General features: G+C 38.2%; 2 protein-coding genes across 7 annotated transcripts; one reads left to right on the top strand and one right to left on the bottom strand.

Annotated features, from left to right (window-relative positions):
- The first annotated feature begins 1114 nt into the window (after nucleotides 1-1114).
- ebag9 (estrogen receptor binding site associated antigen 9) lies at nucleotides 1115-11335 on the top strand. Of its 2 annotated transcripts, none has more exons than XM_028470846.1 (7): nucleotides 1115-1438; nucleotides 2798-2892; nucleotides 6355-6436; nucleotides 6545-6709; nucleotides 6998-7108; nucleotides 7571-7662; nucleotides 10086-11335. In XM_028470846.1, exons 2-7 carry the CDS (start codon nucleotides 2810-2812, stop codon nucleotides 10201-10203), a joined length of 651 nt encoding a protein of 216 aa, XP_028326647.1. In that variant the 5' UTR covers nucleotides 1115-1438; nucleotides 2798-2809; the 3' UTR covers nucleotides 10204-11335. The 2 variants fall into 2 exon arrangements, with proteins under 2 accessions (XP_028326647.1, XP_028326646.1); XM_028470845.1 differs by having other exon boundaries at nucleotides 1115-1409.
- A 3945-nt stretch (nucleotides 11336-15280) lies between these two features.
- sybu (syntabulin (syntaxin-interacting)) lies at nucleotides 15281-27391 on the bottom strand. Of its 5 annotated transcripts, none has more exons than XM_028471577.1 (8): nucleotides 27188-27391; nucleotides 23500-23546; nucleotides 23227-23413; nucleotides 22131-22319; nucleotides 18910-19009; nucleotides 18628-18780; nucleotides 17435-17590; nucleotides 15281-17045 (listed from the first exon to the last, which is right to left on the bottom strand). In XM_028471577.1, exons 2-8 carry the CDS (start codon nucleotides 23521-23523, stop codon nucleotides 15887-15889), a joined length of 1968 nt encoding a protein of 655 aa, XP_028327378.1. In that variant the 5' UTR covers nucleotides 23524-23546; nucleotides 27188-27391; the 3' UTR covers nucleotides 15281-15886. The 5 variants fall into 5 exon arrangements, with proteins under 5 accessions (XP_028327378.1, XP_028327377.1, XP_028327376.1 ...); XM_028471576.1 differs by having other exon boundaries at nucleotides 17435-17593; nucleotides 27184-27391; XM_028471575.1 differs by having other exon boundaries at nucleotides 17435-17593; nucleotides 27188-27390.
- Between the last annotated feature and the right edge of the window lie 212 nt (nucleotides 27392-27603).

The raw sequence follows: 27603 nt of genomic DNA on the forward strand, positions 1-27603 counted from the left end.
CTGACACTCTTGTTCCTATAAACACTTTAAAACGGCAGGAGTCGGCCTGCAGCCAATGAAGTACAATTGTTGAATTGGTCCAAAGTGTTATGTTCTGTATTGGTAGGGTCAATTCATTTCTTAGTAGGTCACAGATGCGAGCACCAGATAATGCTGCACATAGATCCAGTCTTGGCACTGACAGCTGCCGTTTTGGCAAGACACGGGAACGAGCAAGTATGAAACTCAGCTCCACTTGGCCTTTGCAATCCTCTGATCTCAAATATGCAACAGCTCCATAGGCTTGTTTAGAAGCATCACAAAAGATGTGGATGTCTCGAATTGTTTCTGGGGCATCCATGTTCTTGGAAGTGTAACAGGGAGGAATGGTGATTTGAGATAGGTGTAAATCTTACAGTATTTCTTTTAATTAGATGTTTTATATTTAGAAATTTGAATATGACTTTCTTTGGTGACTTAAAGCAATAGAAATATGTTTAAGATTTTTGATTTATTCATTATTTGGGGTCTATTGGTGTCTGTTTATTTGATTTATTTAGGTATATGAACATCAGTTGTTTAATGTGTATTAAGTTTAATATTTAAAATATAATTATTCTTATTTGTTAATGATTTAGATTTGTGCATTCTGGTCAAACTATCTTTTTTTAGTGTTAATCTTAGTGTCCGGTGATCATATCTGTTTTGTCTCTTTGCTTACATACTTGGTTACGTACTTGGTTGTGTTTTAGATTCAGATTAAGTTGAAATCAGATGTTCTGAAACTGTCGTCCTGTGGGGCTTTGAAAAAAAAGTTGGCCTGACAGAATGTATTTTATTAACAGGATTATTGAGTATAAAGACATAATTATAGTATTACACACAAAAAGAAACCATGAATAATAATCCATTCCAACAACATTTATTAATATGCCATAGCCTACCATATGTCTTTGAGTATAATACAAAGTATTTTAGCATGAAAGAACGTATTTTTCAGTGTTTGACAAACTAAACCGTGTGAAAATCGCGTAAAAAATGCAGGGCGGGTGCATTGGAGACCCATCCAAGATGGCGACCGCGCTGTTACGTCAGCTCCAATAGGCAGCGTCAGTCTATGAGGCGTCTACGTTTCTTCCGCCTTAAAGATGGCAGCCTCGGTACAGGGTTGAACAGCAGCACCAATAAACCTGATTTTTTTTACAACATGTAACTGCTCAGACATTATAAATAATTTATGTATAGGTTTGGCATTCAGTCAATTCCTTCAGCTCAACCCATGCGTCGTCTTAGAAATACTTTTAAAGCGTTCAACTATGTTGGGTTTCTCTGTTGGATATGCTAGCTAGCACCCGTCAGTAAATAAATGAACGTGTCTGCTTTGCCACACAAGAGGAAATCATTCCCCCTGCACACAGTCACACTTCCCGGTGAGTGCTAGCACTTTAATAACATTCAGGTACGTATTAAAGAACAGTTGTTGGCTTTACGTTAGTAATTATTATCAGACGCACTGGGGTCATCTAATGTTAGCGTTAGCTATGTAGTAACAAAAAAGCTGAAGCCCATATTCTGTTTGAACTCGTCAGCATGTTTTATGGTGACCTACTTCCGATTTAGCAAGGATTGACTGATATTACCGATTTTACAATAAGCCTATTCACACGCTGGAACTGCGCATGCGTGAACTGTGGGAGCGGGGTCATAGGTCGAGAGGTATAAAAACATAAACAAGCTCGTTCACTCTTGATATTTCCAACCTCACAGCTTTTGAAATGTTATTCCAGATATATATATTTTTTACTTTTGTAATTGTTTTAACGACTGTAAAGTGTTTTTGAGTTTTTGAAAAGTGCTTATAAATAAAATGTATTGTAATTATTGACGGTAAAGTGAGATTTCTAAGTGTGAAAAGGACGGTATGAGTTCCCACTTTGAAAAGGACAATTTACGAGGTCTAGTATTCACTAATCAGGTCTATGAATTTTTTTTATTAAGCTGTTATTTTACAAATTTGAAGAAAGTGCACAATATTGACAGGCTGATAAGTGAAACAGCACTGTTTAGATAATTGGTAACTGTTGAAAAAAAAACAGGAAAAACCGGAATTTTTAGCTCGTGTACAGCATTAGTTTTAGCAGCTAACTCGGCATTTCTACCTTAGAGACAATACCACGTTTCTGCAATTTTTTTCTTCAAAGAATCAATGCTGCAATGGGGAAAAATCATCTAAATCTCTGTCAGCCATGGCGAGTTTATCCCTCTTGACCTTTGACCTCATGTGCTAGAACTGAACCAGAGCGAGTGTGTGAAAAGGCTTATTCTTTCACCTTTCTGATTAAAAAATAAATGTGTTTTTTCCACTTGTAGTGGACAGAAAGTCCAGACTGATTTCGGACTGTTCCTTCAGTTTTTTGAGTGTATTATTTTAATTGTTATGACTATGTTTTGATCAATTAAAAAAAAAAAAAAAGCCTAATCTATCAAATAATTTAATTTGTGACCTATATAGAGGATCAAATTATAATATTACACTTACCAGCTTTGTTGTTACCTGGATCTCATGGGATATTTAATTTCCATTTAGCCACTACCATATTTCTGCAATTTAGATGACTACTTACAATGTAATTGTACCACAATAGTACATTTTACAGTATGACGAGAATATTGCAGGTATTGTGTAATTAGATCCTTGGATCCAATTTGTTTTCTATTTCATACAAAATTAAAATTAGGACCATCTTTATTTAGAATTGAACCTAAAAAAAAAAAGCAGGGTGTACATCATTTATTATCTTTTTTTCTCCCCCATCAGCTCCACTTCACAATGGCTGTTACACAGTTTCGTCTGTTTAAGATCTGCACATGTCTGGCCAGCTTACTTTCCTTCTTCAGAAGACTGATATGCAGGTGAGAACAAACATATCTACTGAGACCCGGATATGACACGCTAAAAGTAGAGCTGTCAATGGATTGAAACGTTTCTGTAATTATTGTGATTAATTGCATTTTTCTGCTTGAGACTGAAGCTAGTGGAAAAAAAAATAACACTAGGTGCTGACCACCACAGAAATACAGTAATGTATTAAATAAATAAAAAAAAGATATAAGAAAAAAACAAAAAACACTGAAGCTTGTAATGGATTTTACTCATTTATGGGAAATTATGGAAATATTGTGTAATTAATACACGAAATATTTAAATTCAAAGACTGCTTTAATACATTTCTTTCAGCTTTGAATGAACTCTTTTTCCAAGTTTAGCAGAAAGAAAAATAAAGATTTCTTATATCACACAGAATATAACAAAACCAAGACCGATATGTTAAAGTGCTGGCTCACCACTTTGAGAATAATCATGTCAAGAAGAAAAGTTTTAAACTTGTTACATGAACAAAATGTTCAATCATATACTGTATTATCTGTCAAGCGTATTTTCTACAATGCTTGTCCAGCTTGAACAGACATGGATGGAGCACAAGTAACACACGAGGTCACCTCAGCTTTTAAAAGTTTATTCACTTTTGTAGCAGGTTGAAAACCTTAAAGAAAAGGGTGAAAAAGAGAAAAAGGAAGAATGAGCTCTATTCAAATGTTTTTAAATTACTGGTAATTTAACACCTGAGCTTTTCCTATTTTAAATAATTTATTTATTAAATAAATGCATTTTCTGCTATGTAATATTGAATGTTTTTAAATCAGCCTACAATGTTTAACCATTTCTATTTGTAAAATTTAATCATGTGCTTTGGTGTACGTATTTTAACCGTTTTAATAAAAGTCCAACTTTATAACAATGTATTTTACCCATAAACTTATTTACAAATGTTAGTATTTATATAAAGTTATTTATCTGAAACTCTTAACCAGTATTTATTACTCTTAACATGTTGGTGATTTTATTATTCATTGTTTCAACCTAAATACACTATGAAATCACAATAAATATCAATTAGATCAAATAGTAACTTCATGTATTTTGACTAAGATGTCTCTAGGCAAACAAATTGGTAAAGTCAAACACAATGGCTGTAGAGTTAACTTAAATTTGGGTTAAATGACATATAAACATGGAGTCAGCCGGTGTACTTTAACATGACATATATTCCAACTTCAATATGTGCTTTTAGGGGCTTAACCTTAAAATAAACCATAATAATTCAATAAATCTGAAGACACTCACCAACAAGGTCCCCAAGCTCCTCCACTGCATAGTCTGAGTGTCCAAACACACAGGTGTGATAGATTTTCAATCAGAGTAGTAGAAGCAGGAGCTGAACCCAACACTTATTTTGGGGCTCTATCTAGTGTCTAATTGTAGAACTACACCTACACCTGAGCTAAGGTGGAGTGGACAGAACAGGTGAGAAGTGAGAGAAGGTTGAGAGTGTTGGGAGAGTTGTTTTCTTCTGGAGTATTGGATTGTTTGGAGTGCCATTTGTTCATTTCTTCATTTCTGGCAAACCAATATCCACTGACATAAATAATAACAAAATGTCACCTATGGGTTTTGAAATTTGCCCTTGAGTAACTAACTCCTGTAGAGTAACAGTAGTACTCAGTCAGGTGTTTTGCTCTGAGATGATATGCCGCGGAACAAATTTCTTCTGTGGTTGTTCAATTCGGCTTTGCAAAGTGCGCTAAACATTTTAAATTAATAGACAAGATTAATGCATTAAGTGTGACAGCACTAGTTAATGAGGATGGAGGAGGCATCCGCACTATTGTTAACCGTTTTTTCTTCTTTCTTCGTTAACTCCTCCGACACCATTTGTCCGATTTTGACAATTAAGCTATCAACAAATTTAGACAGTTACTGAGATTTATGCTATTGCTTTTATAATTTGTAACTTTTAAAGTTTTTGATTTTTAAATTTCTTTTCTTTCCCATTCATTTCTACTGAAAATGTCCAACCCTTCATTCCCAGCCACTGATTTTGAGCTTTAACATGTTCAGCTACTACCTTCAACCTTTTCAACCCATTTTCGCTTTTTTCAACCTTATTGCTAATTTTCAGCTAAATGTTAGGTTAGTGCTAATGCTAATGCAACACTAGGTTAATGCTATTGCTATAATAATAATATTGGCTTGGATTTATTTAGCGGTTTCTTCGAGGAGACTCGAAGCGCGCTACAGAAACCATTATTCATTCACACCAGTCACTCACACAGTCATACCGGTGGTGGTAAGCTGCCCTGAGGCAGACTGACAGAGGCGTGGCTGCCATTTCACGCCTATGGCCCCTGCATGCACAATTCATACTCACTCATACAAGGCAATGTGGATAAAGTGCCTTGCCCAAGGACACAACGACAATGACTCGGTTAGAGCGGGATTTGAACCCCCAACCCTTTGGTCACTGGATATCCCACTCTACCGCTGAGCCACGGTCGCCCATATTGCTATGCTAATGCTAAGGTTAGGTTAGTGTCAAGGTTAATGCTAACACTAGGTTAATGTTAACGTTAGGCCAATGTTCACACTAGGCTAATAATAACGCTAGTTTAATGCTATTGTTAGGCTAATGCTAAGGATAGGTTAGTGCTAATGCTGGCTAATGCTAGCTAACGCTAATACTAACCAATATTAATGCAAATGCAAATTTATGCTAATGCTAAGTTAATTCAGTGTGGCGTGGGCCAGCACCTTCATCCTCATTTGCATTTTCTCCAGGAAATGCAAATATTCTAGTTAAGTGTTAATATGTGAGTGTGTGTAGTTCTGTGTGTACAGATACTGTACGTCACTGCAGCTGTTGTAAACTTGGACGGTATGTGTTTTAGCCCATGGTCAACCCTCTGTGTTTTTATTGCATCTTAAATTGTACATATTAAATACTAGTTTGTGGTTCATATAGTAGGGAGACGGTTTCTATAACTGCCCTGTTTGCTGAGTGGTAAATGTAGCGGCTATTATTTTATTTTCTTTCTCATTGGCGTAGGATCGATACCCCGTCAAAGCAACTTAAAGTGTTTGTTTGTTTTTAATGAGACATTTTGTACACGTGTTCATTTTTTCATCCCATTATACAAATTGTAAATTTTACAAATAAACGTCCAAAAACACGTAACTTCCTGTTCACAAAAGCCGCGGTGGTTCATGACATAAGGAGCCACCAAGACGTCACACACCATCATTCTCAGCCAATAGCTAAATTCGATTGTGATAACGTCACTCTTATATTTTTAACAAAATATGGGAAATGTAAATACTTTGACTAAAATGTCCTGAGTCTAAACAATAACACTAGTTAATACTCAAATATTTTTTTGAGTGGTTTAGTTACTCTTAAAGAGTCTTATCCTGTTTTTTCTGTTTTTAATCATATTTTTAACTTGCTATTTATGTTATTTTTCTATTCTATGTCATAGGAGTGGAAGGGGCCGCAAGCTTAGTGGTGATCAAATCACTCTCCCAACAACAGTGGATTTTTCCTCATCAGGACCAAAGCAGGTAAATACATGCTACGTCTGCTTTTTTATCCCAGGAAACAAACTGACAGATGGTGAACATCATGTGTGTCCTCTGCCATAAACTAACCAGCATGTCTTTCTTGTTCAGTCTGGCAAACCAGAAGTAGAAGAATGGAGCTCCTGGGATGAAGACGCTCCTACAAGTATTAAGATCGAAGGAGGAAACGGAAACGTTTCCCCCACGCAAAACGACGTAGATGAAGAGCCCGACTACTTCAAAGACATGACCCCCACTATTAGGAAAACTCAGAAGGTACGTTTACGTGCAGTGTTTTTTGATTTTCTGGATGTTTCTTCACCTGTTGCTGAGTACTGCCATTTTTGCAGTAAAAGAAAGCTGAATAAACTGATATATTAACATCAATATTAAAATTATGATCAATTAAAACACTTGTCAGCAAGCAACTCTTACTGCAGGCTTTCTGTAAATGAAGGTTTTAAAATGTTCTATTCTAGTGTTTCCCCTCAGTTATGGTTGGAACAGAAATGTGAGTCAGCTGAAAACTCTTCCTCTTCCTCTTCTGTCTGCTTCTCTGCATAGATTGTGCTGAAGAAAAGGGAGCCTTTAAACTACTTGGTGCCTGAAGGTTCTCTGGGATTCTCCAGCAGACTGGCTGCCTCTCATGATGTGATGGCCTTCAGTCCTCCATCAGTGAGCTCATGTTTCATACACCTTGTGTCTGCTGGTTTTTACCTTCACACAGGCAATCATTTTATTGCTTGGAAAGTTTAAGGGAAATTGATCAATACATGTTACCGCTCAATACAGAATGCATCTTAATTTGCCATGCACTACATTGTTTGCCACATGTTAATTTAAAAACATCAGGAATCCTTGTCAACCTTTCATTTTTTGGCAGACATCGTGGAGGAAACTGCATTCAACCCTTATTCGTGCATAAATAGGGATCTTAAAGAACAGATCAGAAACCACTAAGGCAATGTGCACTGCCATGTTAATCATTGATCTTAAAAGCAACAACTCTAACATTAATAACAGGAGAAGTAGGCTATTATGTTTTGGATAAATCTGTAAAAAGCATCTCATTTGACTTAGAAAACATCCTGCACAGCATCCATTGGGCCTTTAATCTAAAACACTCTGTTTACACAGGCTGAACTGGGAGAAATGGACAACTGGCAGGGGGACACAAATGCCTGGGAGGACGAGTCTGACGCTGCTTGGGAGGCAGAGGAAGTGCTGAGGTAAGATCTGATTGTTTACACACCAGAGAACAGCGTAGCTGCTAGCATGGCTACAAGATACAGTAAATACGGGGGTTCAGAGTTTCTTATCAAACACAGTGGAACATGGAACAGTGCAGGTAATAAACAACACCATTCCAACAAAGCCTGATACTGTACAAAATGAGGCTGATAGGACAAACCGATGGGCATGGGATCAGCAAAACTTCATCCCTATGTTTTATTGAGCTTTAAATGATTAATGTTAAAGAACAATAGTATTTTGAGGTTATTGTTAGTTTCTTCATGTCAATCTTTTTGTTTAAAAATGTATTTTTACACTCATTTATGCAGTTTGGTGCTCAGCTGACTTGGAAGATTCAGTTTAATTTAATTTAGGATAATGTTGGCTGTCAAACATATGCTAAACATAATTAAACAGATTTTTGCTGATAGATAGAATGATGTCTATGAGAATAACTAAGCAAGCGCAACAGTTACTAACAAAAACCAACTGTGCGGTCACAAGTCAGTCCCCAGATAAAAGGTTCACCATTACTAACTTTTGATGTCTGGTTCGTAGACGTGGGATGATGCACTGAGTTTACGATGTGATGCAACAAACAATATTTGGTTCACGGGATTCTATACAATGTTTTGAAAAGGAAAAAGACAAAGTTAGAAATATATTTAATTTTTTTAAATGATCATATTTATGGAAAAAAAATTATTTGAACTCTGGGTGAGCTTTTCAAGTTTAAAGATGAATATAAAAAAAATCAGATATTACAGTTCTGGTAGAAATGTGTTGCATACATTATATCGTTTTGAACTCAAAATAGGCCATTTACGTGAATCGTATAGCTCCGATGAGTTCTTTCTAGGTGGGACCACCTGAAGCTATCAAGTTATCATGAACCGTACGATGTCGTCGTCATCATAGGCTGTTTCTTGCTCTTTGCACGCTGGAGGCTAGATCCATTCCACACATATCTACCATCCATAAACAGATGTAATTTCTACATATTACTCCACGATGGACTATTATGTGAGCGCTCTGGACGGACCTGCTTGGGAGGGACAAGTCACAGGATTGAACTGGACCAGTTTCACTTAGGCAGAAAAACACGTAGATGCTTATCCGGTATGTAGGGCCATATATCTTCCACATTAATCGTTCTAATCGACCAATACAAATTGAATCCACTGAAAGTGACATAATGTGAATGAAATGCCATCATCACGAAGGGGCCGTTCATTTGTTGCCCCGCCCCAGAGCTAAACACATGTCAAATCGGTCACCCGCAACACCGACGAAACGGCCAAAAAAACTATGCAACTGATCACGCACTCCTAAACACAGAGCCGAGCAGTTTCCGCTTAACTTTTGTGTCAGCGAAGTTACACCAGTTTCTGGTGAAGCTACAATCAGGGAGGGAGGGGCTGATCAGCTACACCTGTTCAGAGTGTTTAATATGAACAACATCTCATCAGAGCTACAGGAGATCTGTGGGAACAAGTTGTGTTGTTTTTGTGGACAAGACTGATTCCAGAGATGTGGAGTCTGAAGCATTGTAGGTTCATGATCACTTGATAGCTTCTAATATTCTGGCCCCTAGTGGTGAAATAACTGATGCATCTTGTGTCTATTTATTTTTGACTAATCATCTGGAATAATATCATAAGGTTAATTTAAAATATGTTATTTTAAATTAAATTGATCAAAACTGAGTAAACCTGCTCAGATTCAATGAACCATTGATCTCTGAGGGGACATTAGGTGACATTAATGATGCTCTCATACATCAAATCCTAGTTCCACTTTTGAAAAGTAGCTCCGAGATAAATTCTGCTGTGGTCACAAAGACGTTTATCCACAAGCTTTGTACCTGGACTTTTCTTCTTTATTTTTTTTTTTTTAGTAGAAGCTTTATACGTTGACAATCGTGGAATGTGTAAGTGGAGTTTCGGGGCGCTCCTCCATGACGCTATGCTGCTCAGTGATACCTGTTAGCTGTTGTGACGGTGCACGCGCAGGAAGTCGAAGCCTATTGGCTGGGCCAGGTCGGCGCTTTCTTGCATTTGTATAGGGGTCTATAAGACGAAGGAGGGACTTATGTTTATGAATGACCACCGGCAGTAGACCACAGTAAAAGACTAGTTAGAGATTTTTTCACATTTCAAAAGAATGATACATAAACATAGATTTCTCAGAAACTTTGGATATCAGCTTTAAGCAATCATTCTAAAAAGCAACACCTGAGGACTGTATATACCTGTAAGACCATTTTAAGGCATTTTGTTGAGTTTTCTGGCCACTAGGGGTCACTTCACTCCATTATTACAGCAGCCTAGAAAACCAGAGGCTTTTTGTTTTCCCATCCTGACCTCGCTTTGGTTGTTCTGTTAAACGCGTTTTCCCTTCTTTTGTGTGTGTTCTACAGGCAGCAGAAGATGGCTGAAAGAGAGAAGAGGTCAATCGAGCAGCAAAGGAAAAAAATGGAGAAAGAAGTTCAGAGGATGCAGAAGAAGGAGCAGAAGATTGCCGTAAAGCTCTCATAGCGTTTCAGAAAAGCTCTGTTTTGAGCTGAAAGGACTGAAGGCTGTGCCAGAGACTTTGTCTGTGCAAATCATCTGACAGACGTGGAGCATCAACCTACAATGTCAGCAACACTTCACTGTCCTCATGTTTTACCCAGCTGCTGTTTTAGTGTTGGATACATCAGTCCAGAGGGCAGGACACACTACCATCCACTCAATCAGGAATTAACTAGGTTTACAGCAGAGCGAAGGGAACTGTTTATTCAACCTGTTCATCATCTGTAGATTTTTTGTGAGAATCTGTACTCACACCGGTACCTGTGCTGTCTGTAGGAACTCAAAAAGGGAGGGTACGGCTTTCCATTGTCTCTGTTACGTCCTCAATGTGTATATAAAAGCATAATTTATGTCACACCTCACATCACTGCATACCAGTGACACTCGATGATTTGCTTGATTACTGTCTTTTTATAATTGTCACTCATTGTGTAAAAGCTACAGTTTCCAAATGAATTAATTTTGCTTTATTTCCCACATGTCCGCCCTGTGTCGTGCAGCTTCACTTACACTGGAAATCTGCTTTAAACTCATGATTGAGATTTTCAAAGTGCATATGAATAAATGAGCTTGGATTAAAAATGACGACTAAGAGTTCCTATGGCAACCGCAAAGTATTCTCTTATTTTAATTGGCACTAGATAAAAGCAAAGCATTCAATGCTTTTTTCCCCCCCTTAGTTGTATTAAATAATTTAAGGTTGCACTGCAGACATTCTTTCTTAATGAAACACAGACCAACATCACAATGGACTCTTAGACAAATATGAAACATTGTCAGCAGTAGAGACCAATTATGTTGGATGCACCCAGAGCTCGTACGCAGCCTGGTCAGAGTTGTCATGGAGATGCTGGAAGTTGACTACATTACAAAAATAATTTAAGGAGTCAAATTACTATACCAGTTACAAGTACAAAAGCTTTGCAAACAGATGTGGGGATATATACTTTGACATATGGTGTTAATGTGTGTTGAGTGTGTCTTTGGTTTTGGGTGAATGATTCCTTTTAATGTAATTGAAAGCAGAACGCTCAAAGGACAAGCTTTGAAATTCCCAAAAGATGCATGTTTTGAAATAAACTAATGCTATCTATCATTTTGCTTCACTGCACGTCTTTAAAGGAAACGTACTGACTACGGCTTCTACACGCGATCACGGTGCCGCACTGAGGGGTAGATTCACTAAGATCTAAAATAAAGGGTGGTAATCCATTTGTCCATAAATTCTTAAGTGACACAGTTTCATCACCTGAAGCGAGGAATTCACTAAGATTGCAGCAATGATTAGTGCACGAGCAGAAATGGTGCAGATCGCCCTTATTGAAATGAGCATTTTACTCATTTAATGTGGAGACGTCAGTGCACACAAGCACATTGACATTTGAGGAGGTTAAATTAGAGGCAGATGGACTGTCTGCTGCACAAACATTTAATAATGTAGAAAACTAAAAAAACGATTTTTTTTTTTTTTTTTTAAACAACTTTAAAACCTAATATTTTTTCACCCGTAATTTAAAGTGGGTGCTCCGTCAGGACCTGTAACTTTGCTCTGATCATTCCATGAAAAAAAAAGGCAGACTTGAACAGAAACCGTCCTATTGATCTACCATTGATTTGAGTTAATGCAGTTACACAGTCTGACAGTCAGTCTGCATTATTTGAAGATGATCTACTGACCATCCAGTAGGTCTGAGCAGCGCTGTCATGCACACTCACATATGTGACCATTGCGCCATCAGTGATCACCGCGTAAGTTACACATCAGATCTGCTGATTCTGGCCTGACATCAACACGACACGAGACTTTGACGGTCAAAATATAGCAAGAAAGACACAGACTGGAGAAGAGCGTCCGAAACTACATCGATCCATGGTCATATCCATCTATCCATCTCTGCACACAGCGACCCTCTGCACCACAGCCGCACGACAAGCTTTTTTTTTCTTACGCGCGCGCACACACGCACACCAGGGGCCTTTTTTCATCTCCGCTGTGTTTTCTTTCAATTGCGTGTGTTTGCACCTGCTTTTCAGTTGGAGTATTTTCTGGTACTAAAACAACCATCGCAAACAGTTCCAGATTTCATGAATCATATTGCTTCCCCTGCATTGATTTATTTGCATTTCCTCCTCCCATTTTGCTCCCCCTGGGAGATCCGGCTACCATGCATATTCATCAGAAGGAAACGCGCTAAATGCATTGAAGGCGCATTTCGACGTGCAGCAGCAGCGTACTCCTGATTCCCTAAGGTTTGTACGGCTTATTAGCCTGTGGAGTGACGTTTGCACTTGTTTTAAGGGTGCAGTTTGCGACTCTCAGATCCCTCTCTCCCCCTCCCTCCCTGCAGCTCTCTTGCCCTGCCTCCAAATTTTCCAAACAAGCTAATGTTGGTCCGACAGCAGCATCTCAGGAATAGAACATGCACTGTTAAAAGCATATTACTGCAGCACTTCTCTCTTTCTATGTGCACACACCTCAGCAGCAGCAACAACAACGCAGTGTCACGTACAGCAGCCACACGGAGGCTGCTGCACACACACAAACAACACATGCACTACAGAGCTCTAGTGTAGCAATTACAAATCAAACATATGTAAATCAGGCAGCAGTAATTACCTTTCAAGCAGAAAAGTCGCTAATTCTATCTTCTACTCCTTCAGACCATACACTGTAAAAAAGATGGCGCGACAGCCCCGGGAAAGGGGCGGGCACTGTGAGCAACAGCTGTCAGACAGTCCATCAAACACAATCCTGGCTCTGATTGGTTCTTTTTACTCGGTCGCGGTGCATTCTGGCAATCTGCCAAAGGCTGTAGGAGCAGCAGGGGGGATCAATGAGCCTGTTTTTTTAACATAAACTACTAGTTTGATGTAAAGCTGTCCTTACATAGTGACACCTTTAGCAAATATGACAAAAAGTCACTTTTATAGGAGTTGCGGACTGCACCTTTAGTGAATCCGCCCCTCGGTTGTCAAACAGAGGGGTAGCGATCTAATAGAGCAAACAAGCCGCAAACGTGTTCTAGCATTGAAAGCTGCAAACAAAGTAAATACCTGCCCTTTCAAACTGTCAACCATGCCATTATTCTTCAAAAATATCAGAATATTGAAAAGATACAATAAGTACAAAAAAGAGTAAATATTACTTCTACAACTGCACTATTAACACTTTAGAAAAAGGGAGTTGAGGCTGACATAAAATCGGCTTCACATAGTCTAACATGTCCCTGTCAACACTATGATACGCACATACTAAACTGTAAGCAGTTCAGTAACGTGGTTAGAATGCGCATTGTCATCACCGACCTTCATAATTGTGTTACTTCAATCCGAATGGGGACACTGCCTGCTCGACAAAACCCACAGGAGACTGACCCACTTTTCAAACAGGAAAATGTACGTCATCAGGTTACAGAAAGGGAGAACAGCACGTGGTAGTAGAATTACAGACAATCACCAAAGACAGGAGTGCTTTTAAGCAGAAGATTGAAATGTTATCATTCAGGGAGAAGTTTTGGGTTTACATCCTATGCCTGAAGTCAACCACTCATTTTTTGTCAAAGCGTATAACTTTAAGATAATTATGTACATTGTTTATATTCAGGGCTTGGATTTATATGAGCTTATATATTTTATGTACCACAGGCACGCTAGCTAAACTACTCGCGAACTGGTTTGATGCAGTTTGATAGAAGCCAGGTTTTGAGGGACACTGGAGACAGAGTAAAGGCGGCCTCGTACTGCATGCACAGGCACTAATATCACTAAGGTTATCTTTGTATCATTATCATTTAGAGCCAGGGGCGGAGCATCACATTTTGGGCCTTGGGTACAAACCATCTTTCTTGGCCCCGACTGTAAGTTATGTAGACTTTTTTTTTTTCTTCGCCCAGAAACTATACTTGCATTATTATATAAACTTTCTTTTTTTTCTTCACAATAACCTAGTGATTCCACATCCATTGCATGTATTTTATAAATCTGTTCTACTATATTTTAGTGGTTTATTAAATATTGTGTTTGTGAAAATACTTTCGCTACAATTTAATGGCATTTTTTTTTTTTTGAATTTGGTTAATAAAAGCTAAATATAGAATGATTAGAATCATGGGGACACACTGGGAGCCTAAATAAGACTTGGTGGAAGCCACATTTAGTCTTTAAAATCATGTTTTTGAATGTTCCAGCTTTTAAATGCACGAGAGTGCATGCCGTTAATTTCAACTTAAATAATATATTGCCTAAAAAAAAGATGTTTTAAAGCTCACCTCGGAACAATTGGGTAAGCAGTTGCTTTCCCTCATTTGACCTTTTCTCGCTCTTTATTTCCTTGTGTTTTTGGCAAAACGGTTTTTCTTTCTTGAGTAAAGACATGGTTTCCTGCTGCTGTCTATCTCCCTTCCCTTGTCACATCCACAGTTCAGACTACCTGCCACAGCATGTGCAGAAGCACATGCGGGTCGTACCATTTGCACTGTTTTCAAGGAGGACGGTAGCTAGGGCCATGATGCAGGAATGGACTTCAGACCTTCTAAACTCTCAAAGTGATGCATACTCATCTTGTCAAGCATTCAGCGACTCATTAATACAACACTTGGATTACACTGTTATGCAAGTTAACACTCACCATGTGGTAGAGATGAAATAGAGCCCATCACAGCAGACCCATAACGCTTCTTTAATTTGACTTAATCCGTGTCCCAGGGAATGTAGGGGGTTGTTGCGTAATAAAAATAAAAAAAAGAACTCGTCACGGGTAGAGTCAGATTACTGGTTTGAGGACAGAGTCATGACTTCACAGCTCGAGTCAGAACCCAACAAAGAAGAACCAATGCACTCTACAATGACGTAACTTGGATCATCTTGAGATGGAAGCTGAGAAAGTGTTTACATAAGACTTGTCATCATTGGTAGCACTTAGCTCATTGTATTTACTTATTCATATGAACAATGTGCACCAATGCCTTCTGTTCTTTTTTTGCATTTTAAAAAATCATCTTTCATAACGCAGACTTGAAAAACATGAGGTCCAAACACGTGATGAGAATTTTAATGCTTTAATAAATATACAAGGACAGTTGATGTTAACCAAAAGTATTGCACATTGTTTAGGCACATAACAAGTGTCAATTGCTTCGAAGCAAAGAATGTGTTTCTATGAACAATACAGTGGCAATACCAATAAAGCTCTATTACCAGGAAAAGCAAAAACATGGACAAGTATAAACCGCATTAAACAATGACCTGACATTAAAGCTTTGGCTGAAGGTTCAAGGTTTCCTAAAACAGATTTCATAACCCGCCTGAAACGTTCACTCAGTCTTTCATATCTCAAAACACCAACTTCCCAACATAAAGACCTTTTATTTACAAGAACAACTAATGACACCATAGGACAATAATAACACAACCATCTACCCAGATGATCTGCTTGTACACGTAATAAATAAACACAAAACCTTTTATAAATAATCCCTTTCATGTCACCCAGTAGTCTTCGTCTCATCTGTACAGTGCAAAGGAACAGTGCTGGGACCCTAAGAACTGCATTGATACCCAAGTGTTAGACAAAAACACAATTCACTAATACTGATGTGCAAGTGTGGAGTTCAAAGTCAGAGGTGATCTGCATGCAGGTTACAGGCTGTTACACATTCGACCCGTGAGCGACATGACGAAGCGATCTTAACCCCATAATGCAACAGCCCCTCATCAAGGTTGCGATGTTGTACACGGGAGCGCTTCCATCCACGCCGTGATTTGAGTACAGCCAGGCCACTGTGGGCAACACCGGTGCTGCCACGGCAACCAGATCCATCAGGAAGCTGTTGCTCCAGTAGCGCTTGCCAACGACAGTCAGTCCAGGAGATAGACGGCGCTCCTCCTGAGCGATGCTAAAGTCGATCTCCTTGATGAATCGTTGGCCCTCAGTGTCTCCAGAACACATGCCGGAATCTACAGAGGTGTTGGGGCTCTCAAGAGGCAGGCCGAGTTGGGAGGGGGTCATGACAGGCTGAATGTCAGAGGAAGAAACTGTTGTGGGTAGGTTGGAGATTTCCACAATGTTGCTGGTTGCTTTGTCTTTCTCCGTGGCTCCGTGAAACTTCAGTAGCTGGAGGAGCAGAGCCTGCACGTCAGCAGATGTGAGTGTGTGCTCGGTTTGGACTCCTCTGTCCTGTGTGCAGTGCTGTGAGGGGATGGTGACTGTGATGGGGAGTGTATCCAGTGGATGTGTCAGTGGTTGTGCAGTAGATTGATCAAATAACTGTCCATGTGCAGACGTTTCAGTCCCTAGTCCCGCTGTGGTCTTCAGCTGGTTTACAGAGTCCTGACTGAAATCCATTGCCGTGGACATAAAGACCTGCTCCAAAATATCTGCTCTGTTTGCCATCTCATCGTTCACCAACAGTCCGCTGTCTGCCATTGCCTCTGCGCCTTGGTATCCCAGCTCCATGCCAACCTCTTCCTCCCCTACCAGCTTCTTCCCACTGCCATCAGGGCTGTTGCAGATGAAGTCCAAGGAGCTCTCCTCTGGGAGGTTGGACCCACTTTGTGCAAGCTCCATACTGTGCAGCAGAGACTCTAACTTTCTATTTTGGATGTTGATGTCGATGAAGTACTTCTGTATACCCTTGTCTTTCTCCATCAGGCTGCTCTTCATGGTCTCCACCACCTGACGCAACTGCTTGATCTCCTTGCGGGCTTCTTTAAGGGACAGCTGAGCTTCCACGCGATGGCATTCTTCTTCAATCCAGTCTTCCCGCATTCTGCCAAGCTGGCCCTTAAGCTCCTCAATCTCCATCTCTCTAATGAAAAACGGTCCAAAAAAATGTTCAAGTTAAAAAAGCTAGAAAAGCCTTCTTTAAACTTAATAAAAGTAAGACCTCGATTATTAACTAAACATCCACTATTTCTGCTTTGTCGTGTGCTTAAGTGGAACTTCAAGCATTAAAAATGTAAAAGTATTGGGCCAACATTGCTGATACACGTTTAGACTTCCCTTGCCGCATACCCTGCCTTTTTAGTCTTATGTAATCATTTCCCTAGAGCTTTTACACTCCACAAGGTTTTCACAGCAGAGCAGAGTAGCTGCATGTAGGCATTACATCACAACAACAGTGTCATGGCTTCTCCTGATACAACCTCTATCAACCCGTCTGAAAGTTTTCAACACACAATATAAGGAGGTGCTCACCTATCTTGGACTCGGTTCTCAGACTCCAACAGTTTTGTCTTCAGGTGTCTGATGGCCACTTCCTTCTGCTGCATAGGGGTAAGGTACTGCTCCGGGTTTGGGGGCCTGATGCCATGATTGTCTCCGCAGGAGTGGTAACGGCTTGGATTTGTTCTTCTGCTGAACACAAAGATGATGGTCGTGCACATTTAGCCAAACTTCATCTAATTATTCCTAAACAAGAAATATGGATCTTTGATACACGGAGCAAACTCATTTGCAGTGGAGGGTAATTAGTGTGAGAGTACCATGGAGGCAGATGCTTCCAGAAGCCTGGAATTACTGTCTGATGCAGGATTACTGGGATGCATGAGACTACACAACCCTACACTGCTGGTTTATAAACAACTTTTCCCAATCATTGCTAGATTTTCCATAACATTTCTGAATGTGATGAGAGGGTAGATTTGGAATACATGCAAATAATTATCTTATCGCCTGTCTGAGCACAATATCCAAGCAACCTGGGAGCATTGATGTGAAAACTCAGCAACTGATAAAAATAGAAACAGTTGAGGAGAAGACAACATCTGAAGGGGAAGGATGTCACATGACACTTTGTGAAGAAAAGAGTGGGATGTCTTAAAGTGATACACACAGAGAAACCATTACAGAGCAATACTAGAAACTGCACACATGAGATTAGTTAGGGTTTATTTTATCACAGTATCAACACTGCTGACAAATGAAAAGCAGCTCAACGCACTTAAATCTATATCCATTATGGTCCCAAATACACCAAACAAAAGCTTTCTGCTCTGCAGGTTATGAAAAATAAATGAACCTCAATCATTCCCCGATGGACCTGCTGTGTTTCTACGTCGAGGCAGCTTCAGAATGTAGGGTCACTGTCTGGGTCCCAAATACAGACATTTACTCTATTGAATCTGAAAGAATCACAACCCCAGCCAGAGGCAGGAGAGGTAATGACTAAACAGTCTGAGCCAGTTCCCTTCTCCCACTGACATTACAATATTTGGACCATGGCTTGGGCTCGTCTCCAAAACCAAAACCCCCTTGGAGGAACACACAGCTAAAGTGGTGAAATTAAGGATGGCAAAGCGATATCGTTAAAGAAAGAAAACTGCTATAAGTGATTGAAATCCCTTAATTTTAATGTCCATCATCAATAGAGGACAGCTTATTCATCACACCTGGAGGTGGGACTGGAGTTGCAGCTGCTGCTGTTGGTTGAAGAGGCAGCTCTGGGACGAGTTCGATACGGAGCATAGAGATCTGCGTCACGGTTGGGTGTTGCAATCCCTGCAGGCTTGAACACTGGCATTGGGCGGATGCGACTGCCTCGACTTAATGGAGGTATTTAAAAATGACAAACACACAACTGATGAAAACTAGAGTCTCTCACTGCACACATGTTTAAGTATCTGTCTACTTTGTAGTCTTTTAAATCAGGTGAGACAGACATTAAAACATACTTGCGTGTTGAAGCCTTCCTTCCAGCTGAGTTGGGGGTAAGGAGCTCCTTCGTCTTTAAGCTGCCTGAGCTGCTAGAAGAGCTGAAGTCTGCCTCACTCCCTACAGGAAAACAGTATTTTATTCACAGGCTTAAAAAAAAATAATACAGCCACAAACAACGTGATAGAAGCCAGATTTGAATGGCAGTCTGCTACATCTTTTTGGTTGGATAACTAGTGGTAGTTAGAAGAGACCTTTTACATCATTGCTTAGCAGCCCCTTGCTTTAGCCTTTGAATTTAATTTTTTTATTTTTTTTCATTTTTTTTTAAATTAAATTTTATTTCGGCAATCTTCACAAAAAAAGTGGAAAACATTATGTGAAGAAATATCACATTTTTAAAAAAAAATTAATATTACTATTTTCAAAATATAAATTCAATATATATTCTGCATAAGTTTTATATGTACAGTTCATATCAAACATATACATACATACATGAATGTATATGACATGTACATAATAATATACTATTTCATATTTATGACAAATTTCATCAATTAAATTTAGAGTGGCAATATATAAAATAAACACTTTTATTATGTATTAATATATTTTATATCATTATATATCATCACTGTCCTAGGTAAAATTGTTGCTCTCCTTTCTCATACTTACTAACGACATATGATTTTCAGAAGCAACACAGATATTACCATTACTGAAAAATGAGCAACTGAATCGTATCTTTAGGAACAATTCATCACAAAAGCTGGAGCGAAAAGTATCGAGTAGCAAAAGTATGAGAACAATTTACCACAGACTTGCTGCCGATTGTAATTCTTGTAAAGTTCTTTTGAGTTGTATTGATAAACCTTTCATTTCTGAGGTCGTAGTGATTCAATTAATATTACTTTAAACAGTTATGAATACTCTACGCTAATTTTCAAGAAAATAGAGTATGTTTAAGTTTATATTACCTCCTAGAATATAAAAAAAAACCTGCCCGAACAATACTAGTCAGCACTCTGTAACCCTACAGAAATGTTTACCAAGGTTAACAGTTATTTCTATGAAATGCTTGTACTTAACAGATTCATGTTGCATTGAGGTTTTTTTTTTATAAATTCACATTTTAGTGATTCTTGTACAAAATAAAATGTGGATAACATTATCTTAATAAATATTTTAGATCACTGTCTAGCTAGTTATACTATTATAATGATAATAAAAAACTTTATCTATAGAGCACTTATCAAGGAAAGTACAATGTGCTGTACATACAAAAATATAACATTCTATGATGCAAAAAATGCAATAAGATTATAAAAGAAACTGGAATTAAAACAAAAAGCCAATAATTAATCAATTATTGAAATTAATTTAGATTTCACCTTTTTAGGGCATTCTAGTCAGCCTGAAGCTAATTCCAACGACAGATATTAGGCTGCATGTTAGTTGTTAAAATGCTGACTGTGCATAAAGTGCAGTGCACATTGAGCACTAAAAACATTTAGTTTATCTATTCAAGCAAACTAAAGCTACAAACAAGAAAGAAAAGAAAAAAAAACAAAACAATGGAGCTCATCATACCAGAGAAGCATCTTTTTCCATGAAACAAAACCATCGTGATAAATCCAGTGACCCTGTGACTAACAAACTCAAACACCACTCGGTGAGTCAAACAGAAGCCTCGACTCCTTCAGGCCATGTAGTGACTTCCTCCTAATCAGCCTGATTGCCTCAGCACCCTCACCTTTTTCACAACCAATCACCTTTCTTCCTCCCTCTCGTTCTTCAGTCATGAGTTTTACTTTTTTTTTCTTCTTCTTCTTTTTTTTTTTTTAGATTAAATGTAATTTTCAACAGAAGCCTTTTGGTGCAGGTATTTTTCTGCTTTCAGACAAGCTGTGATAATTTAAGTGTTTACTCCTAAGAAACAGCTGACCTGTTACAAATACTCTTATATTGTACTTTGATCATGAGGGAAAAACTGGAACACACAATTCACCAGAGGTGTAAAGAGTACTGATTCTAGTACAAGTAGAAGTAAAGTCATACATAAAACACTCAAATACAAGTAAAAAGTAGCTCAAATAAATAGTACACAAATTAAAGTTACTAGTTACTTTCACCCCCCCATGTTTATTGTTGGAAATAAATCTTCCCACGGTTCCCTTGCGTACAGTAAACATCTCATGTATATAAACTTAAAAAGAAAGAGACCAAATCTTGTTTGTCAAAATGTACAATTATTTTTAAAAATAAAATAACACCAATGAATTAAATTAAAAATAAAGCGAAAAATGCTCAGGCTCTAGGTATAGCTACATTTATGAACTCTAAAATAGTGCCATATGGGTAACAACATAATAGGTAAAAACCACAACAAAGTGGCTGGGCGTTGATCAGAAATGGCACGACTAAGAACATATGGATTATGTTCAATGTGTTTTCATAAAGAAAATAAAAAAAATAACTACAAAAAATAATAATTTACTCAGTAACAGTTGGGTGTAGAAATGTAATAAATTACTTTACTTGTTTTAAAATGGACTTAAGTACAAGCAAAATTACTGATTTAGAAATATACACCCATAAAAGCAACTCAATTACAATAAGGTGAGTACTTGTAATCCATTACTTTCTCCTCTGTAATTCACTATGACAGTGTTCCTCAAATGGGGGTACGTTTAACCCTAGGGGTACGCGATGGTACAACAGGATGGTACTTGAGAGAGAGCGAGAGAGTGAAAAAATTACAAATAAAAGCATTAAAAAAAACGGGGTTTTTATTTAAAAATGATAATCATAATAATGATGATGGAAATGATCTTGATTAAAACATGAACTCATAGTACTAGGTTCAGTCTTGGTTCCACACTAGGCAGGAAACAACAGGAAATGATAAAAACTATAGACATAAATAAACTCATGAGACACAAAATACTGTTTCATTCCCCTTATTTACAACATGAGATTCTTTCATGTGTGTGGAATCACTAAATTATTCCATCATTTTCATCTATAGTTGTTTATTCACAGTATTCTAAGCAAATTGTTGTAGTCGGACAAAAGGGGTACTGGGGTTCATAAATAAAAGAAAGGGGGAACTTGAGCCAAACACGTTTGAGAACCACTGCACTATGACATAGTCAACAAGAAAGATTACTGAATATAAATAGAAAAAAGTAAAATAACTTTGAAATCTATCCATGTGATGAAATTGTGTACTTCTTACCTCTGGGTTTCATGGCAGAACGAAGCTCCCTCTTGTGCCTTGGTTCAGCGTTCCACTCTCCCATCACCCTCACCCTCTTCACTTTGCTCTTGCGTTCTGGAAGTGTGGGCGAGCTATGGGCGCTCTGATCTGAGCCTGACGGGGTTTTGGAGGGGGACACAGACTGACTAGTGGGGCAGCCGGTGTCATCTATTGTAGACAAACACACAGACAGTAATAGTCAAGAATAGGCTAAGTGGGGTGAATGGTAAAGCAAAGAAATCAATCAGAGCTCAAGGTTCAGCTCTGTGTGTGTGTGTGTGTGTTTGTTTTTACACAGCATGTGTTTGCAAGAAGAAATCATTTGGGCTAAATATAAAATGTTAATGTGCTTGGTTAAAGGTGCAGTCCACAACTTTCAGATCCCTCCCTTCCCGCTGTTCTCTTGCCCTGCCTCCAAACTTCCCAAAGTCCCTCCCTCAGAGGAGCTAACAAGCCAACATCACAGTAATATAACATGCTCTGTTAAAAATATATTACTGCAGCGGTTCTCTCTCTCAATGTGCACACACCTCAGCTGCAGCAGCAACAACACAGTGTCACTTACAGCAGCCCACAAGGAGGCTGCTGCGCGCACATGAACAACACATGCACTACAGAGCTCTAGTGTAGCAATTACAAATCAAGAGTTCTAGAGTTTACAAATCAAACATAATGTAAATCAAGCAGCAGTAACTACTTTTCAAGCAGAAAAGTCGCTAATTCTATCTTCTACTCCTCGAGACCATACACTGTAAAAAAGATGGTGCTCCAGCTGCGGGAAAGGGGAGGGGACTGTGAGCAGCAGCTGTCAGGCAGCCCATCAAACACAATTCTGGCTCTGATTGGTTCTTTTTGCTCGGTTGCGGTGCATTCTGGCAATCTGCCAAAGGCAGCAGGAGCAGCAGGAGGGACTCAATGAGTCTGTTTTTTTCACACAAACTACTAGTTTCATGTAAAGCTGTCCTTACATAGTGACATCTTTAGCAAATATGACAAAAAGTCGCTTTTATAAGAGTTACGGACTGCACCTTTAATTTAAATTTCTATATGAGCTAGCAATGTTTTATGTTCTTACCAGAACAAAAGCTGTTGGTGCTGATGGTCTTCCTGGAATGATCAGAGCTCACATCACACTCCTTTCCCTCTTCCTCTGAAAAAGGGGAATCAGACTGCGGAGATGCTTTATCCTTTGGTCGAAAATGATGAAGGATTAAACGTGGGATACGACTGCGGTGGCTTCCCTTTTCAGGGGTTTTCTTCTCCTGTCCAAGCAAAAATACATCAGAATTTATAAATGTAAGTTTGAAATGTAAAAATATCCAATTCATTCAAGGTTCAGAATTCTCACCTCATATTCTTGGAATGGTCCCATTGTGCTTCACACTATGTTGTCCTCTAAAAAACAGAGAATGTTTACTCAACCCTGAGTTAGCAAATTGACTTTTCTCTTAAAAAAATACTATAAGACTAGAATTCAAAAACATTTATTGGTAATAAAAATAAATACATAGATAAAAATACTATATGTTGTGTTGTTTAGTTAACTATAAATATATAGGTGTGACAACAACCAGAAGGGTTTGATAGCCCTGATGAAGACCATGCTTGAACCAAACATGTTGGCTTTTTAATGATCTGGCCATTTACATAAAGGCTTTTTAGTATCTCCTTCCTCATTTTGATTTTTTCAAGTTTGGAATGGTTTCCTCATATTTTTTGTTGACAAATTTCATCCCCTTGTTTTTCCAAGAGCACCTAAACTATACTTTAAATATTTTGAGCAGCCAGTTTTTCAATGCAAAAATACTCTTTGGCATTTTTGGCACATTTGTACTTATATAACATATATACATATTATCCCAAACTAATAGTTCAGTAATAAGAAATTACCATTTTAAAGTTATAATGTTGAATGAAATGAAAGTGGAAATTTCCACGTTTTTGGCAGCAATTATTATTTTTTATTATAATTTTTTTAAACTGTTAACTGTTATTTAAGTTTTCACATGGTTTTCTTAGTTGAGTTAAAAGTTTTATAATACACTTATGGTAGCTAGGCTTTATGCGTATCCATGATATGCACAAAAGAAAGCTGTGGTAACACTTAGTGGTTAGAGTAATGGGAATGAGTGACACAGCATGGTAAGCATTGGAACTATTCTGTCAGTATTGCAAGGATATAGTTGTTTTTGTTTGTATAGAATGAACGATTAAACACCATAACACTGACTTACAATAGTTGCATCAAATTAAAAACTATTCAATCATATTTCAGCCCAGGAATAATCACTCTCAAGTTTCGAGAAGAAAATGTTAGGAGTCATTTTGAGCTAAATAATGCAAAAGTTGACTCTTGCATGAATCACATTTTCAAAAGCACATTATTGCATCTCGCCTCTCAGCAGCCTCGCCTAAGTGCACAGTTGCATAAGCACATCATGTTATTTTTACATTTTCCTTATAAATGATGTAACTGAAGGCCCGTGACTTGCTGTTCTATCTGAATTTTAACCGTTTTAGTTTTCAGTGCAGAAAATAGACCAGAGACTCGAGCCATGGGAATCAAACCTCATTTCTCTTTCATTAGGCTAACAAAATAGATTTTTACCGGGTGGCCTTCATCTTTAGTCCTGCTGTTTCATTGGTGCATTCACAGCTCCATCATTGCAGCTCACATATCAGCATGGCATGGTAGAGTCTGATTACAGCACAGACAGGGCTGAGAATCCACAGCCGTGCCTGGCAACAGTCATAGCAACAGAGCAAAAAAAAAAAAAAGCCAGGAAGAAAAGGGAAGTTTGGTGGAATCATTTATGTGTATAGTGCACGTGCACGTGTACGCACTGCAGACTCATGCTGCTTATCCTCATATGCTGTGAATGGGAAAAAGAGCTGAAGCCTGCTGAGTAAATGAGACCATGCTGCCATGCTCTTGTGAACATTCTGTCCTCGACTCATGTGTAATGTCATTCTATTGTGATTCTCTTTTTAATTAAGATAAGATGAAATGGGTAAACTTAATATGGATTGGTAGATAAGAGTGAAAGTGGAAGTCTTTGTATTTAGTCCGTGTTGTTTGCATGTTGTACAGGCTGTTATCTTATCACTGGAGAGCTGACAGAAAAATATCTGTTTGACTTTAAACCTTATGTCACCAAATATATAAGTTCAGTGATATTTATTGGAGGCCTCTCGAAAGTCTCTCGAATATGAATAAAAAAATATAATTAAAAAAAAAAGGTACTTTGAATATATATTTATTTAAATATGTTTGACATGTTTTATTTCAGATAGTTTAATGGTTAAAAATGTTGCAGTTTAAAAAAAAAAAAAAAAAGGTCTCAAAGTCAAATTATTTTATTATTGTTATCTATGTTTCAGTTGTTTCATGCATTTATGTATTTCATGTTTTTGTTGTTGTTGTTTTTGGCTCAATTTTAATGTACATCTTCATGATTTAGGCTTTAATACAAAAATACAAGTGATAATGGATCTTTTTATTTTTAATTTAATTTTATTTTATTTTAAACATCCTCATTTTTTAAGTGTTACTAAGTCAAAATATTAAAACCAATTTGACCTTATTTGACCAAGAGCAATGTGTTCCAGACAGTTCCTTCTTGTGTTGCTTGTAACTCATTGGCTAACATTGTGCTTAAATAATGTTTGTTTTTCATTTTGCATAAGTTAATGTGTCGTTTATCAGCATTATTATACATTAGAGAGACCTACAAGAAAAAAAACGGGGTTTGTAGAGACTTGAGCATATTTTTTATGCACCATGCAACAGATTTTGCTGATTCATCCTGACAACAATGATCGTCATGTTTTCGCTCCCTTAGGACTATACAGGCTGTAATAGAGCATCAGGGCCATGACAGAGTTGATTGGCTACCTGCAGAGCAACAGCCTAAATCTATTTAACCCAGGATTTTCAGTTCAGGAGTTCAAACCCATAAAACACACGATCCAAAGCCTTTCCAAAAGTTATTCCACCAAGAATGAAAAGCCTTGGACTGTCAGTGTGGGATACCGAACATGCCTTTTAACCTGCTTTTGCACTCTTTTTCTCATCCAGATGGTCTTCTTATAAAAGCGTGAGGAGTGGGCGTTGGCACTAAAGCCTTTAATCCATCTGAGTGTGAGTGATTATTTATACGCAGGCCCTAATGTCAGCCTGTTTATTCCATATTTTCACCTCAATATATATTCACATCATTGGATCAGTTCTAATAAAGCAACAATATGTTGTTTTTATGAATTAACATGAATCATTTGTTGTTTTATGAATATATTTTGAGCATCTGATCATTTCCAACTCCAACATGAGGTGATAGAGGGAATGATTAATTAATGTGCTGCTGTCAATAACTATAAATAAGTTCAGTGACACCCAAATTGCACATTTAACAAAAAAATAAAAAAATAAAATAAAAATCTGATGACTAATGTTAAGTAGGCTATACATTTTCTCAGTACGAGTCCTCCATTCAAACAATAACAAGGTTCATGCGCAACATGCTGTTCTACCTGAGTCACATCCACCCCATACTGTCCACTATAGTGCAGTGTTTGGTAGCCACGTTTTTAAACAATAATATGAACTCTCCACAGAAACTGTAAACACTGTTTGCCTTAAATTCAGTCATTGAATGCATCAAAGTAACCAAATATCTGAATAAAGGATCCCTTAAACTGCATCCCATGTTTGTTTACATGTATCTTTGTTTGTATCATCATCATCATCATCATCATCATCATCATCATCATCATCATCATCATCGTCATCATCATTAAATAAAGCTGAAAATGTTTCATTCATGTTTGAAACCCTCCTGTAGAACTGGTTGGTGTATCATTGTGATGCAAAATAAATAATAATAAAAAATAAAAAAAACAAGCATAAAAACATTTCCTCAGCATCTAAACAGACAACAACAGCATGTGTAAGTGCGCAGCAGGCTGACATCATGCCAACATGCGCCTGATGAGGAGTGTGTGTTCCCGGCTGGAGGAGGACAGTGTGCAGCACCTGCCTGGATGTTCTGGTGGTGATGTCTCTCAGAAAGATGAAGAAACGCAAAGGGTCCTGTTCCTGCTGGTGCCAGCCTCCAGTCCGCTCTGATGCTGGATGCGGACTAACGACGGAGGCGACACCGCGCGGCGTGCACGCGCACAGCGCACGTCATCCCCAGTGTGTTACATAACGCGCGTGGGAGGTTATTATTCAACCAACCAAGGCTGGACGAGCAATACGAGAATAGAACACATGGAAGTAATATATTAATGGAGCAAGAATAAACCACACACACACACACACACACACACACACACACACACACACACACACACACACACACAGCTGCAGCTGTTGGCTCTCCATGGTGCTGAAACGTACTGCTTCATGACATGAACAAGCCTAACATTTAATATGTTCCCCCACAAAAAAAAT

The sequence above is a fragment of the Gouania willdenowi genome, chromosome 16 (genome assembly GCF_900634775.1).
Source record: "Gouania willdenowi chromosome 16, fGouWil2.1, whole genome shotgun sequence".
Taxonomy (NCBI): domain Eukaryota; kingdom Metazoa; phylum Chordata; class Actinopteri; order Blenniiformes; family Gobiesocidae; genus Gouania; species Gouania willdenowi.

Coding starts and splice junctions, on each gene's coding strand:
- ebag9 (XM_028470846.1), top strand. CDS start 2,810: ATGGCTGTTACACAGTTTCGTCTGTTTAAGATCTGCACATGTCTGGCC. Junction 2,893..6,354: donor TTCAGAAGACTGATATGCAG/GTGAGAACAAAC, acceptor TCTATGTCATAG/GAGTGGAAGGGGCCGCAAGC. Junction 7,663..10,085: donor GAGGCAGAGGAAGTGCTGAG/GTAAGATCTGAT, acceptor TGTGTTCTACAG/GCAGCAGAAGATGGCTGAAA.
- sybu (XM_028471576.1), bottom strand. CDS start 23,523: ATGGGACCATTCCAAGAATATGAG. Junction 17,594..18,627: donor AACTCCAGTCCCACCTCCAG/GTGTGATGAATA, acceptor CTTTGTGTTCAG/CAGAAGAACAAATCCAAGCC. Junction 17,046..17,434: donor GAGAACCGAGTCCAAGATAG/GTGAGCACCTCC, acceptor GTTTTTCATTAG/AGAGATGGAGATTGAGGAGC.